General features: G+C 38.2%; 1 protein-coding gene across 2 annotated transcripts in view; it reads right to left on the bottom strand.

Annotated features, from left to right (window-relative positions):
* The window catches only part of LOC126470504 (proton myo-inositol cotransporter-like), a 500,775-nt gene that overhangs the window by 34,415 nt on the left and 449,457 nt on the right, over window positions 1-16,903 (bottom strand). For both annotated transcript variants that reach the window (XR_007586223.1, XM_050098392.1), the window contains exons 6-7: window positions 4,919-5,158; window positions 3,749-3,912 (exon numbers count right to left, since the gene is read on the bottom strand). Coding sequence is in view for 1 of the 2 variants with exons in the window: in XM_050098392.1 (XP_049954349.1) it covers window positions 3,749-3,912; window positions 4,919-5,158 (404 nt within the window). In the remaining variant the exon portion in view is untranslated. The remainder of the gene's footprint in view (window positions 1-3,748; window positions 3,913-4,918; window positions 5,159-16,903) is intronic.

Raw genomic sequence — 16,903 nt, 5'->3', positions numbered from 1 at the left:
CTCTCCTATCACTGTACAAAAAACTTTCGATTACATGAACTAGTCCAGATACTTCACTTTTTTTGGTCTCTATTGATTGGGCTATTACACTTCCAGCATAGTCGGCTCTTTCATTAACATTATTGATTTAAAAATGCCTGTGTGGGCAATGAAAGAAAAAGAAAGACTACAATGTTATGCTAAAACTAATTACGTAGACAATTCGACTCAAACTTAGCCCTTACAAGAACGCTAGTTTCATAGTCAGAAGGCTTGGCGAATACAATGATGTAATCATTTATTTTATGTTGTTAAAATTTACACATACTGTCAATTTTACAATCTGTAAGTGCTTGACTAAGCCCAGTGGTCTAATGAGGCCAGTCAATGAAGACCAAAAAATGTTGAATGTGGGAAATAATTCATGGAGTTGCAAATTTTTGTACAGTGGTAGGAGGGAGTGCCATGATAAATGTTATAGAAATCCACCAGAGGGAGCTAAGTGTGGGAGCACAGGTGTGTCTGAAGGTCACTTTTGTATGTTTTTTTTTTGAATAACCCAAAATGTATGGCCTCTAATGAAACACATTAATGTATTCTAATATCTACTAAGTTTTGCTGCACTGTAATTATAACCACCCCATATTAGAAGAAGAATACAAGTGGGAAACAGCATCTAATACGTAAACTTACAGGTATTTGAGAATTCTCCAATTACAAGAACAGCCAAGTTAAGATTATACTATTCCCTTGTACAACCAGTTGTTACATATGGGTCAGAAATGTGGACAATGACAAAAGCAGATGCGAACAACTAAGTGCATTTGATGGGACAATCCTGCAAAAAATTTATAGGCCTGTGAGAGTAGCGTAGGATTGGAGAGTGAAGTGCAATTATGAAATACAAGAGCTTATGCAAGAGAAAGATACAGTGACATTTATTAAATATGAAGAATATGTTGGTTAGGACATGTGGAGAGGAAGATGTATGACATGATGCCCAAACGAATAATAAAAGGCATACTGAAAGAGTGACAAAGAGCTAGGTGGCTGGACAATATGCTTGCTGACCTTACCAAGACAGAGATCTGCGGATGGAAGAGATAAGCAGAGAACAAATGTGGACGATTGTTGTAGAGGCCAAAGTCCATCAAGGGCTGTAGTACTGAAGAAGGAGACTGGGCAAAAGTTAAAAAAGGTCAGAGTGTCATTAGAGCTCATCCCATGACCCAGGTGGCTTTAAAATGGACTGACTGAATGTTCTCGGTTAAATCAGTAATATGAAATATGCAGATTTGAGAATTCTGGTTCCAGTATTTTAATATCCATGTTTCTCATTCTGTAAAGCCACAACTTAGACAGCCTGGAATGAAAATCATAAGGTGTGCATTTGAAGGTAAAGAAGCATATACAATACCAGAATGTGAGTATTTTTGGCAGAAATAGGTTAAAACCCATTATTCCAAAGTGTATATGAAAAGTGTAAACTAATATTTTCTCATAAGTAACTAGGATTGAATTGTATGTTACTATATAATAGTTGTATATTATGGTAAAATGGAGTGAATTTTGACCAGTCACTGCTGCTAAAGAGGAGAATTTTGATTAAAATCAATAATTATGTGAATGGATAATTATTAGTTCCTTTACTGATCACCAAATGCCAACTTTGATTTGTACTAATAAACAATCTGTATTAACTGAAGCCTGTATTCAGACAGCTGGCCAACTGTAACTGTGAAGGAATAAAAAATAACGATTTTTTTCGTTTTCCATTTTCTCTTTTGCTCATGTGAAGAGCATTTTCAAATTAGGCTACTGCAATATAGCATGTGTTATGACTGAAAAAGAGGACCAGTCTTTCTTTGAGGGAATGAACCAAGAAAACAGAGGAGGCAGAGTCCACAATAATGGTTTGAATGCATTGTTTGAAAACAATGTCAGAAATAGAAGGACATTGCCAACACTCACTTCAGTTGTCATGGTAACTGGGGCAACTGACTTCAGCAACTGTGGATCACTGCTGAAGTAAGTGGGGAAGTGACGCATTATAGTAGCCTCAATGACGGCTAAGGTGCAGCGCTCACTCACACCTGATGTTATTTAATATTTAAATTTATTTATTGATATTTAAGTTTGTTTACTCTCATTTGCAGATTGCATTTGCAGATTTGCAATTTGTTGTAAAGGATTATGGAAGTCTGATACTCTGAGGAGCATATAAATATGTAATGTTTATCGTTTACAGGTATTGTTTTGATTGTGTGTAGTTCTTGTTCAGAATCATTACAAGATACTGAAACTGACAGCAAAACAGTGTTTTTTCCACATAATAATACACTGCCAGACAATAAGTTAAGCACCCAGAAAGGGAGGAGGAAATGAAATGAAACTTCATGAATTGAGAGGGTATGTGATGTTATTTCAGAGATTACAAAATTGAATCACATTTACATAGAACTTGGTAGTATAAGCTCTGTAATCATTAAGATGTTGCATACTCTCTGCCCTACATGCATGCACTAATATGGTTAAGAAATGTGTCAAAACTGTTGTATCACCTATGAAGGCTTGGCCCTTACTGCTGTAACTGGTCCTAGATATCACAGCATTGTAATGGGATCGATGTCCGAAATGGTCCCACACATTGTATTGGGGACGGATGTAGGAATCTTGCCAGCTGTGCAAGTATGTCAACATCATGCATGAAGTTCATGGAGACATGTACCATATGTGCCTGAGCATTGTCCCATTGAAAAATGGTGCCTCCATACTGTCACAAGGGAGGTAACACAGGAGGACACACTACTGCCATGATATACTACAGTGCTGTCAGAGTTCTCTCAATCACTACCAGCTGTGACTGTAAGTCATAGATGGATCCGCACACCATGACACAAAGAGTAACACTGCTCTGCTGCACCTCTCTGAAACATTGGAAGAATGGGACGTCTCTCCAGGCTGCTGCCATATTTGCTGATAATGGTCATCCTTGAGAGTACAGAAATGTTATTCATCATTGAACACAATGCAATGTCATTCATTAGCAGCCTATGCTTCCTGGTCATGGCACCACTCCAAACACACCAGTTTGTGTTGTGGTGGTGTTAACAGCAGCTATGCATGGGATGGTAATTCCCTACTTCGGCTGCTGCTAGTGTCCAATGCATGTGTGGAATGACACAAAATGATGCAATGAGTACATTACTTGTTGTTGGATGGTAGTCGCAGATGTGCTCAATACACAGTATGCTGATCCTCCCTTGGATAATCAGACTAGAACTTCGACTACAAGTATGCCTGCCCTCACATTGCCATTCAGTCCAACAATGGGACATTGTCATATCCAAGTGCTCTACAAATGTGGATATTGCACAACTGGACCAGCTGGCCAAATGAAGACCCATAATGAGAGTGCTTTCAGTTTGGTCCTGGTAATGCTGTCTCATTTGAGTATGTGGTATCTCTGTATCCTTCACCATGATCACTCAACATCTTATACTGTTCATACCTGTTGTTTACACTACCAGGCCTGACAACACAGAACACAGACATCGTTGATGTACTCTGTTGTCTGATGTAACTGTCACAGGGAATTGCAGCTCTAATCATTTGCAAACCTGCAGATACTGTTTATTTTAGCCAGTCAGGTTCTACTACAAGACCACAGAATGCTTTGATCATCAAGAAATGGATTAAAAGAGAGCAAAGTGTTATTAATACAGTAAAAATGAATTAATATTTTAAGTGCTAACAAACTGTCACTCACCAGCCTGAGACCACAACGACAAAGGCCTCCGTCCAGAAACCTCTACTAAGTAAAAGCCAATGAATGTACACAGGAAGTTCACACTTGCTGTAGCAGCAGCTAACCAAATTACCAGAGATAGGTCTTTAACTCCAGCCATCTGAATTATACTACCACTGTAATACCTGCAAAAAATAATTAAATGCGATCAAGCATTTCATAGATTTTTCCCACTAATTTATGCTATGTACTGAACCAAATTCTTACTAGGTATTTTACTGTCAGCAACAACACCAGGTAAAAAGTAAAGTAATGCACTGTTAAAAATTGTATTAAATGTCTCTTGCTTTTGCCAGTATACAGACAGCTTATACTGATCTGTGTGAAAGTTACGTGAACACACTGTTTGAAGAATCAGAGAAAAAAACAACTAAGTAGTATAAGAGGAACAGCAGTAGCTTTTTTTCTTTTTAAGTACAGCAGTTGATTTTCTCCTAATAGAGACATACATATGAAGTAATGTCAAAATAATTCTGATAACCATCAGTGTGAGTAGGTTAGGAGTAATCTTAATTGATATATTTTACAGTAGGAGCCTTCAAAGGCTGCTTCTTCCTGTTCACATGTAAATTTATGCATTCCACATCTCTGGAAATTCTCCTTCATGGTGAGGTTCATGGAGCAAAATATATGAATGGATGGAGTGCCATTATCTATTTTTATTCATTCCTATCAGCTGTACTGGGTGCTGCATCTCCTGAAGCTAAGATACGGCCAGTCCACCTGTCCTTTTGTTAAAATAACATTTTTGAATGTAATATCCGTTTTTATACTAATAATTCAATGATCAACAAAAGAAATGTGTGTGCTGTTCATGTTACTGTACAGAAGATAGCAGTTTAGACATTAATCCAATTTAATAGAATATATGCTGGCATACCAACTACAAAATAAGATCCACAATGCTAATACAGAATACTAAAAGCACAGAACGTAAATGAACCAGTAGAAAAAGATATTTTACTTATACTGAAATTTTTCACCATGTGCTTCCCTAGTGATATTATGTACTCTATTTTTTCTTCCCTTGCTCTCATTCATTGTGCTCCACAAATATTGTTACACATACTTTATTCCATTACCTAAGAGCAGACATTTTTCACTCAGCTTATCACCAGCAAAGGTACTTACATCACAGTGTTGATGCCCGACAGCTGTTGGAATGCTTGCAGGGCGCATCCCAAAATTAATGCATGGCGTGTGTGACTTGTTCTCAGGATTTTCACAAAAGCTGATTGCCCTGAACCTGCTTGTTTTGCTTGCTGGAGTTCTTCATCTTCAAGACATGAAGCCTTGATCAGCTCAAGTTCATCAGACGCAACTGCCCTGTCTCCTCGGATAGAACTCAGAACTTTCAGAGCATCATCGTACCTAACATACATATAAGAGTGTTATTCCCACAAAAGCATGCAATTTTTATATGCTGAAATAGATGTATAACACAAGAAGCGTAATACTCACGCTTTGTAGATTCTGCAAAACTATACTGACAAAATATGGTCAATGAGTCCGAATTCATGATAATTTGAACTGCCAGTGAAAATTAACTTAAACATTTACAATTAAGAAATATGTCTTTGTTTAGATAGTATGTCTAGAAAATAAGGTCAGTGTATTTAGCAACAGCACACACTGTGTTTATGCACTTAACACTTGGTATTGAATGTCATTTTTGATTTTTTTTTTTTTTTTTTTTCCTTTTTCCAATGTGTAAGATAAAATGAATTTGTTAAATGACAATTTATATGAGACAGTAAGACTGAAGCAAAAGTTAGGTACCCCAAATCATTGCACTGGTGAAGAGACTATGTTCTGCCTCAAACTTCTTTATCACCATAAGGTGGCTGTGTGTCTACTCTACAATAATTTCCTCCTAATAGTCCTCTTGCCCCTCCCCCTATTCCACAACCCTTATAGTGGTAAGAGGACACAGATAAAATATGGGCTGTTATGTATTAGGTAGTCCATACTGTAAATCCATGGACTACATTTTTATTTTCAGAGTAATCACAAAGATATTTATAATTAAAATATGGCAAATGTTTATTATTTCGAATTTCTTACTGTTTCAGAAGTGGTTCTGTTACAGCAGTAATTTAATTGCCTTTTCCTCTCATTTTTTAAATTTTCATCAGTTTCTGCCACTTCATTTGAAATAATAGTAAAAAAAATCAGAGTGATGAATGCTATCACTCATGAATGAAATTGAATGCCATCTTTAACACATATTTTCCTGTTGTGGGATCAGGGTGACTGAGTTGTTTGTTTACCTTCAACTCTCTCATCACTGGGAGCACTTTATAGATGTCTGGTCAGGATATCTCCCAGTTAATTTAAAGTGCACCTGTCATTTCTCTTTTGTAGAATATAGTATAAAAAAACCATTTAGATTGAGTGAATTACTTGTGAACAGAATTTCCTGGTATTGTGTGCATTCTGGAATAAAAGCTGATATTACTAAGGTCACATTCAACATTTATATGCAACTATTACTCTAATTATCCCAAAAACAATAAATGATAGCATAATGGGACAATTTTGCAAGTGAATTTTAAACCACCTACTGAAGAGAACATTTAACGAATAAATATAAAAGGAAAAAGAACAAATTTTGCTGCTGTAGACTGCCACCAAGTATTATAATTACTCTCAATATTACTGGAAGGAATCACGTTAATTTGTTTCATTCCTGTGCTTTGCTAGTAAGTAGTGTATTTAAAAAATTGCTAAAGGGATAAAAAAATTTGTCCTGCCTTTGAAGAGTGTGATGCAGCATCTTCAGCTACACAGGAGAAATGTGCTTCCAAATCAGCTCACAGAAGAGCTTCATCTTTCTCTTTCCAAAGCCTCTTATGTGTTAACTGCACAGCAGCTTGCAAATCTTACAAGTTCTGTAATTAGTTACCAGTACTTCCTATGATTCAAGATTACTGGTTTAGCCAGATCATATTACTGAAAAAGATAGCAAAGATATTATATTTGGCAGCAAAATTTGCAATTCTTTGGTAGATACTTTTTTTCAGAAGTACAGTGAAATCCTGATTTTTCTTTTTTTGTCTGGACACCAGGACCAAAATTTCTGAAACACAGGAAAATTTCATGTTCAGAAACAACTGAAAATCTGACATCATTTGAGCCTACTGATGTAAAATAAGAATGAATTCAAAGTTGCTCAGAAATTTGACAAAGTGGGGGATCTATACCACAAATGTATACCAACACAAATCACCAACAAACTAACTACTCATCATGTTAGAAAATGTGCAGTACTTTTTCCACTTGCATGGTGTTTAAAACCATTTGTCTTTACAGTTTCCTAACCACACAATATATTTCAGGAAATTATACCTAAACCACATAAAATGGGTCTTACATTAGAAAGGACATACCCAAAATACAACACACAATTGAAATCAATCTTCACTGTGTCAGTAGAAAATTAGGCTGGAGAGTGGGTGCATTATCTAAACAAGTTAAATTATTCAATGATTTTTTTAAAAAATCAACAAAAAGGAGATGAAATTTTGCTGTACAAAGTGAACAGATTTGGACTTATTAGGGAGGAAAAGTCAATCAATAAGAATACATTAACCAATGAGCAGCTACTGTATGAACATGGCATGGGGCGGTGTACTGCCATATTAATCAGTTTACATCATAATGGCATATTATAACAGCTTACGAACACACATGCTTAAGTTTTTAGTTTGTCTCCCATTTTTTCACATTACACTTTATTGTACTGTCAGTTTACTTTATTTTTATTGCATTTTGGCATTAAATGATACTGGATATGGTGAACTGGGATATTTGCATGTTTAAACGCATTATGAGTTTTGGATACTTCTGAGATATGATTATGCTACAACGACAATTGTTCTTGGCTACTTTTACATAATGTTTAAGCACTCCCCCATCTGCACTATCTGCCCCTTCCATAAATAAGGGCAATTCGGTATGGACACACACAAGCTTGAAAACTAATAAATGACCATCACAATGAAAATGTTCAGTTTTTCTGAACTATTATGACTACCGATTTACAATGAAAGGGTTGTTATGATCAAATCAAAATATCCAAAACTGATTTTGTTCTTGAGTCTCCAGCATCTTTTCAGTACTTGTTTAGGGCAGCTCCCAAGAGAGAAATTACAACCAAAATTACAAAAAAAAATTTTTTATCAAATTGGCCCATTACTTTCACAATTTTTCCACAGCAGAGAGAGAGAGAGAGAGAGAGAGAGATAGAGAGAGAGAGAGAGAGAGAGAGAGAGAGAGAGAGAGAGAGGTGGAACAAAACCAAATGTGGGCTATAAAATTACATCCAAACAAACTAGTTAAGAAAAGTTAAATTGATAAAAAGGGAACAGCACTATAGGCACATATTTTTTAAAAATGTTGGGTCCATATATACACTGTTGAGCCAACACATTATGATAACTTGGTTAATTGCATGTTGGTTCACCTTTTAAACGTAATACTGCAGCAGTTCTGTGTGGCAAGAATTCAACAAGTCCTTTGTAGGTTTCCCAGGGTATGTGGCACCAAATATCTATGCACAAGTCCCACAATTCCTGTAAATTAAGGGCCTATTGTTAGTGGGCATGGAGCTGGCATCTGATAGCCTCCCAGATGCATTCAATCAGGTTATGATCAGGTGAGTTTAGTGGCCAAGACATCAATACAATTTCGCTATCATACTCCTCAAACCACTGTAACATGATTTTAGCCTTGTGACTGACAGTTATCCTGCTGCCAGCTGCCATCACAGTCAGGGAAGACCTCAAACACGAAGAGATGCAGGTGATCCGCAGTAATGTTCATGTAGTCCACAGCTCTCATGATAACTTAGATTATTATCACTTGTCCAACAGATGCCCCAGTTATTGTCCTCTGTAGCACAATACTGTTCCCAACCACATGCATCTGGGGTGTGGGTCTTGTTTTGAGCAGTCGTTCACCAGGATGATGACAAATCCAGACACTACCATGGACCTGGTGTAGCAAGAAACACAATTCATCTATGTGACATGTTACTATTGATCCACAGTCCAGTGTTGATGATTCGATGCCCACTGAAATCATAGTGGAGGAAGTGACTGTGTCAACATGGAAACATGTAAGAGTCATCTGTGACAGACTGCCCTTTTCAACAATGTGCATTTGTTAGTGGGCTCTGAAACATTTTTGTGCCTGTACTCTGCCATTAGATCTATCACTGATCTCTGTCTATCTTGCTTCACAGAGCAGACATGCCTCCAACCTCCATGTTCTGCGATGAAGTATGGACGTCCAACATCTTAGGGCATACTCAGTTTCACTACCTTTCAACCACTTTCTATACATGCTCATGACTGTAGCATATGAACAGCTGACCAGCTGAGCCATTTTGGAGATGCTTGTTCTCATGTGCTAAGCCATAACAATCTGCCCTTGGTCAAAGTCACTTATAAGGCTCATATCAGTACTAGAATGAGTCCCTATTCATTTCTCCTCCATTTATATACTTTTCTTACCATGTTGCATGCCTGCAATATCACCAGATGGTATTCAGTCCTATGGTTGGCAGTGGTCATAATGTTTTGGTCAGTCGGTGTAAATTGTTCAGTGGTTGTACAAAAAAAAAAAAATGACCTTGATAATAGGGACAAACAAAATGTTTAAATACAAGGAATTCTCTGAACGTGTTGTTTGGCTTTAATTTTACATGTTATTAACAAGTGGGAAGTTTAGGAAACAATCTCATTTTAGAGAAGCTATAATTTGCAAACCATAAATAAGGTCAACCACAAGAACAACATAGATGAATGTGAATGTGAATAATTAGGTAATAAACAGAGCTTGTTTCATATAGAGTATGAGTTCAAAGAAGAATGCAGTAGTCACTGCAGATTAAGCCAATAGAAAGAGTGTAATTGATTATAATAATATCTGTATGTGGCGTAATAGCCACGACTTTCTTTTTCCTATCCATACTCTGCACTCCCACCGCGAAGTGCATGGCACAAGGAACTGCCCATTATTTTACATTCACATATGGATTGCAGGTCGAATGATTCAGTAAACACCCCTGTACATGCTGTAATTAGTCTAAATCTTCTCGTAACAATCCCTACGGGAGTGGTATGTGGAGAGGTTGTAGTCTGTTCCTAGATTCATCATTTAAAGCTAGTTGCTGAAACTTTTAACTAAGCTTTCTCTCTGTAGTTTGCTTCCATCTTTAAGTGTTCGCCACTTCATTTTCTTCAATAACTCCACGACTCTCTCTCATGGGTCGTATAACCTATAACCACCTGTACTGAACCCCTCATATATGTTCAATTATCCCCTGTTAAGTTGTATTTGATACGAGTCCTAGAAACTTAAGCAATACTCTAGAATGGGTCACAAGACTGTATTGTAAGTAATCTCATTTGTAGACTGATTGCATTTCCCTAGTATTATACCAAAAAACTGACGTCTTTCACGTACTTGACCTACAACAGAACCTACATGATCTTTCCATTTCGTATCTCTATAAAGTGTTACTCCAGGTATTTGTATAAGCTGGTGACAAACAAACATTATATTTATAGGACACTATGTTTTTGTGAAGTGTACAGTTTTATGTTTCTGAACATTTAAAGCAAGCTGCCAATGTCTGTGCAACTTCCCCCCCCCCCCCCCCCCCTTCCAGACATTGCTTCATTATAGATGACCATCATCTGTGAAAAGTCTGAGGTTACTATTAACACTGTCTGTATGGTCATTAATACACAACATGAACACTAAGGATACACTCGCACTTCACGATGTATGCCTGAAATTCCTTCTGCAGCTGTCAATGAGTGTCCATCCAAGATAAAATTCTGCATCCTACATATCAAGAAATCTTCAATTCTGTCACATTTCACTATGACTGTGCTTTTGATATGAAGCATATGTATGGTACAGAGGCAAATGCTTTTACAAAATCAAAAAATGCATGTACCTGACTCCGTTCATCTGAATCTTTCAGGATGTGTGTTGCAATGTTTCACATGAGCTATGTTTTCAGAATCCATGCTGGTTGGCATATAGGAGGTCATTCTGTCTGTGACTCCTCATTACATCTGAGCACAGAACACATTCTAAGATGCAACTAACAAATGGATGTCAAGTCTATGGGATATTAGTTTCGTGGTTACCTCGTTCTTCCCTTGTTGTTGATGGGTGGGAGCTATGCCTTCTTCCAACTACTTCCTTGTTGTTCAAGGGATGTATGGTATTTTATGGCTAAAAGAGGGGCTAACTCAGCCACAAATTTGGTACAGAATCTGATAGGACACCCTCCGAGCCCCCATTGTTTTGTTCCATTTTAGTGATTTCAACTGCTTTTTAACATGCTGGCACTAATATCTATAGCACTAGTCTTTGGAGTGGTGCACGAGTTGCAATACTCCTGGATTTTCCTTTGCAATGGACCATTTGAAAATGGAGTTCAGAATTTTAGCTTCCGCTTTGGTATCCTCAATTTCAGTTGTGTCTTGTCCATGGTTGCATGGGCAGTAACTTTCACACCATTAACTCCCTTACATATAACATGAATTTCTTTGGGTTTTGTCAGAGATCTTTATTTTCTGATAGGAATGGTCACTGAAGGCTTTGTGCATTGCCCTCTTGACAGTCAAACTGATTTTATTCAGCAACACATTATCTATAGCTCTATACTTAGTTGTACACCTGCACTGCAGGGACACTGACATGGAGGGTCTCTCATGAACAGTTCTACCAGGTGCATATTTATCAAGAGCTTAGTTAACTATTCTTTTAAACTTGAGCCACAGTTCTTCTACATGCTCCTCTCCAGAGCTAAATGTATCAAGTTCTTCATTGAGACATGACACTACTGCCTCTTTGTCTAGTTTGCTGAACACGTAAGTCTATATGTTTTAGTTGTCCTTTGTTTCTGCAAAGCAGGATTTAAATTCCTGTCTGATAATGCCAAATCCAAAAAATCTGAATCAGTGTTGAAGAGTGCTAAGGCACAGCTTTATACAGGGTGCTCTCTTCCAGATTCTTGTTGCTTTGTTTTATGACCTTGCTCCCAATGAGACATTAAACTGGTTCCTCGACCATGATGATGATGATTATAATAAAGTTTGCTTTGCTTACAAATTAACTTCATTTGGTTACCAGCATTGAGTGATAATGGAATAGCAGTCAAAGTGTCTTTTAGCATTAATAAGAAACATTTATGGCCTGATGGAAGGAGGGAGCAAGCTTTTAATAATGATATTTTTTCCACCTAAGTTTATTTACAATTTTTTTTTATGTTTAAAACTCATCCACCACCCTTCTAGTTACACATTTGGTTACATTTCATTTTGGTTCCTGTCTCATGCAACCTGTAATCTCCTTCCTCACTTTATTTCCTTTGTTTTGTTCTCTGAGCCTGACAAATAACATGCCAGTTAAACAGTATTTAAAAAAATATTTATTTACAAAAACCACTCAAGGGAACACATTCATTTTCTTATCATTTTAAAAGCTCTTAATCCTTCTGGTGTATGTTAGTCTTCTTCCCATAAAAGAAAACCAACAAACTTCTTCCTCATTATTTTATTTTTCGAATTTCCTCAATCTTTTACTTTCTCCTTGAATGTTACTTTATGTCCATATTCATCAGTATCATGTTCCATCTATTAATCTTCTATGCTTGAGCCATTACTCTTCTATATTAAGATATAGCCATCTCAAATATAGCTAGTACTTATAATTTTAATAGCTGTCTACAAACTCCTTTACCCAGTTTCTTTCAACAGTTGTCGCCTTTATACATTCTTTAGTTGGCTTTCTCATAACTCGTGCTGTTTTGTGTTGACAAATAATTTGAAATATCATTCAGGCCAGTATAAGTTACACACCATTTATTTTTAATGTAAGCACCAAAAAATAATTACAGAGGCCCTGGTTCAATCCCCAGTTGGTCTTAAGATATCCTCTTTTGGTAGCAGTAGTTTAAATCGGACATCTGTAGCAGCATTGAGGTTGTGCCGACTGAACAATCGACTGTAACAAATAACTTCAAATGGGAAGTGAGCACCTTTTCTTATACTTTTAATCTTCGATTTTCTTCTGGTTTTAGTGTCTTTTTCTGTTAACATTCCGATTTTGTGCACTTGTAATTGTGACTGTAATAAAAGTGTAAAAGACCATTCAGGCTGTTTGTACCGAGTTCACCATTGCACCAAGCATTCCTACAGTGGTGACCCTGATCAGAATGAGAAATATCGAGGGATAAAAATATGGAGGGATAAAACGGGAGGTTGATACCAAAGGGCTGTGTCCACACTTCAACGTCAGTAGAAATAATGACTGCTCCCTCCTCTGACATCAACAGTAACAGCATCAGTATCTACTACAGCCAACAGTGCACTGTAGGACAACACAACACAGTGTTCTGGATGTTCAGACCAGAACTTTTGTTTTTATATTTTTTGACAGCATAAAATAGATAAGAATTAAAAAATTGTCTCGTAAGAAACTTTTACGTCCTCTCCAGAGCTCAGACTTTATAGATTAACGGCAGACAACTGTTTGGCAAGAAATCACCATGTCAACTTCTGCACGAACTTCACTCAGTAGCAGGACAAGATTTGATACCGGTGCAAACGCTACACATGATGGGTCTTAAAAGACTTCCTGAAAATATGAGAATCGTTTCGACTGTGAACAAAACTGTACCTTTTCAAGTGTGGACAGAAAGAGCAGAACCAATGGCGGCATGCATGGAATTCAAAGCAAGCAATGCTGTAGATGGCATTATTTCAGCTGGGGCCCCCAACAGAGCATGTTGGAAACAAGTGAGTCCCCCTGGATCGAGCATCATGAGTGAGGTGCAATCTACCTCATTGGAAGTTAGCAGCGACAGTTCACAGTTCAGCCGTGCAGGTGGCAGCACTGCATAACACACAGCATGTAGGAGAAGCTAGCACTGGCAATGGATGACAGTGAAACTACATGCAATATGACAAATGTTCATGAACAAACAGACCCTCATGGTGACGGTCTGTTTCACCAAAGATCTGGCAATAGGACTCACAAATGCTCTGCTCCATGTCAGTACCCACACATTCAACAACCTCTAAAGGATGCTCCTGCTCATCGGATACAAACATTAAGTCACCCACAGAACTACGGCATTTGTTCCCTTAAGACACCTTTCGCAGTGGATTCACAGCAAATGTTCACAAATGGTAATCTCTGCAGTGCACACCCAGGTGTGCAACACAAGAAGATTTACAACTTACAAGGGGAGGCCGCCAATTGTGAAATTCAGATTTGATTCATACTGCGCATAATAAAAGCTCATGGCCAGAGGTGTAATGTGGAAAAGCACAAAGCACCAAGATGCACTTCTCAGCCGTTGTCGAGAAAATCGACAGTTAAAAGAAACCATTGCGGTGAAATACTCTCTACAATTAAAGGTTTACTACAGGGTCTTGGTGCAGTGGTAACACACACACACACACACACACACACACACACACACACACTCTCTATTAATGAGTGTTATAAGTTGCGCTATGGACCGCATCTACCTTCTTCCAAAGTTGGCAGGCAACTACGCTGTTATGCGGTGGCTCGTTTCGGCCCATTCAACATCTGTCCTTTAAGTGTAACGAGCGAGTAACGGAGTTTATATTTCATACCTGCCACAGCGAATTTGTGTTCGTGGGGTCTCTATTCTGATTCGAACGTTTGACTTACGCTATACGTATTCGTTTCAGAATATCGTTTCTACGTCTTCCGTTAACTATACGTGGTTAACATTATGAAGACAATTAATAACATTTGTGAAATACAACTTTGTTTGCGGAAAACATAATGATGTTCGAAGTCGCCAGTTTTTCCACGACAAACGACTTTCAACAACTTATTGTATGCATAATTGTTGCAACTGATTGCCGGGAGATATATATATATTACAAAAAACAAATACTAAAAAAAAATATTTGCATGGTGCGAGATTCGATCCAGCGACCTTCGGATTACAAACCCGAGCGCTTACCGCTGCGCCACGACGCCTTTAATCGTAGAGAGTATTTCACCGCAACGGTTTCTTTTAACTGTTGATTTTCTCGACAACGGCTGAGAAGTGCATCTTGGTGCTTTGCCACATTACACCTCTGGCCATGAGCTTTTATTATGCGCAGTATGAATTGAATCTGAATTTCACAATTGGCGACCTCCCCTTGTTAATGAAGTTCTCTCTGCGCCAGTCAAGCATACATGAGGTGGGTTCAAATGGAATTTCTAATTGGGTTACTATGTTCCACATACTGCAAGCAACAGGCAAGCAGTTAGGTAGCTTTGAGGCAGTAGCCAGGATGGAAGTAATACGCATCATAGCAACACCAGGTTATGACAACATCAACTTTGAGAAGCTTTGCTTTTACAAATACTTCCATGATTGGAAGGTAGGATTTACAACCTTGGCCAACTGGGCAAAGCAGCCATTCATAACAGACAGGTGCTCCAACATGACATTTTTGCTACATACAGGATCAGATATCAGAGTGTTACCTGAAGGATTGTTCTAATCATACAGCAGAGCCACTCCTCTACATTTAGCAGTAGCAAATATTCAGCAATCAAAGTGTATGGAAGCAGATCATTGGTGCTAGATCTTTGCTTCCAAGAGCACATGACGGACTACTGTGGAAAGCAATAATAGTGGCAGTGGGAAAGCACGATTAATGCCGCGGAATAGTACAAGCATTTCTGGGTATCCCACAAGAGCAAAGGTATAGGTGTAGACACAAGACAACACTCAACATTTCATCTGCACCACACCAGGGCGGCCAGTAGCAGCCAAACCACACTGTCTCATATCAGAAAAATTTGCAGTGGGTAGTTAAGACACACAGAAGCAAATGCAAGAGGGCACAACAAGGCCATTATATAGCCAATGGGCATCATCTCTACATATGGTCAAGAAATCAGATGGCACATGGAGGCTGTGCAGAGACTATCGAGTGTTAAATTCCGTAACTACCCTGGATAGAAACCCTATTTCACATATCAAGTATGTGAACAATTCAATGGCAGGTGCGCATTTTTTCAGAGCAATTTAATGCACATGAGCATATTGCAAATTTCTGTGGCCCCATTGAACATTGACAAGGTGGCAGTCACCATGCTCTTTGGTTTATTTAAGTACTGTTACATGCTGTTCAGGTTGAAAAATGCTGCTCAAAAATGGCAGCGGTTTATTCATCAGCTGCTGGGTGGGCTGGAATTATTATTTTGCTACATGGCTGACATCCTTATGTTTTCAAAGGCTCAGGAGGAACCCAAGGCTTGCGACTCCAAGATGCTGGTGTGGTGGTCAATTTAGACAAATGTGTCTTTGGTCAGAACAAAGTAAAGTTCCTCGGTTTTGAGATATCGGCAGAACTCCAATGACAGAGCAAATGTCAGTCACACAACAGGTTCCACTTCCCACAACTTTCAAAGATATAAGGCAGTTTCTTGAAATGCTTCATTATTACTGCCAGCACCACCTTTCTCAGACAGTGAGACTGTTGCAACCATTAACAAAACTACTTAATGGCAAACACATGGCTGGTGTAAGAAAGGTTCCTTGGAGCAACGAACTGGTAATGGTGTTTGACAGAGTAAAGAAGTATGCTGTCAGGGCAATACTGCTTGCACACTCTCTGATTAATGCACCACTAGCGATTATTGTGGATGCCAGCCAGACAGCCATGGGGACAGTACTTCAGCAACTTGTCAATGACACTTTGCAGCTGCTTGCCTTTTTTTTCCCCCCTCTGTTGCTCACAGCCACACAAAAGGCTTTGAGTATTATAGACAAGGAACTTTTTGCAGCATATACAGCTGTTCTTCACTTCAGAGATTCAATTGAAGGCCACACTTTCACTATTTACACAGACCGCACAGCAATTACAGTACTCTTCAGCAAGGGAACTCCTAAAGACTTGCCAAAACAACTTAGACATACAGATTTTATTTTGAAATTCACCACAGATGTCCACATATTAGCAGGAGTAAGAATATTGTGACCGATTTATTATCATGGTGTCTGTGAGTGTAAAAGCGGTAAACTGAAAACACATTGCCCAAGAACAA

Source organism: Schistocerca serialis, chromosome 3, assembly GCF_023864345.2.
Source record: "Schistocerca serialis cubense isolate TAMUIC-IGC-003099 chromosome 3, iqSchSeri2.2, whole genome shotgun sequence".
In the NCBI taxonomy this organism is placed as follows: domain Eukaryota; kingdom Metazoa; phylum Arthropoda; class Insecta; order Orthoptera; family Acrididae; genus Schistocerca; species Schistocerca serialis.
This window is presented reverse-complemented; position numbering and strand designations above follow the sequence as displayed.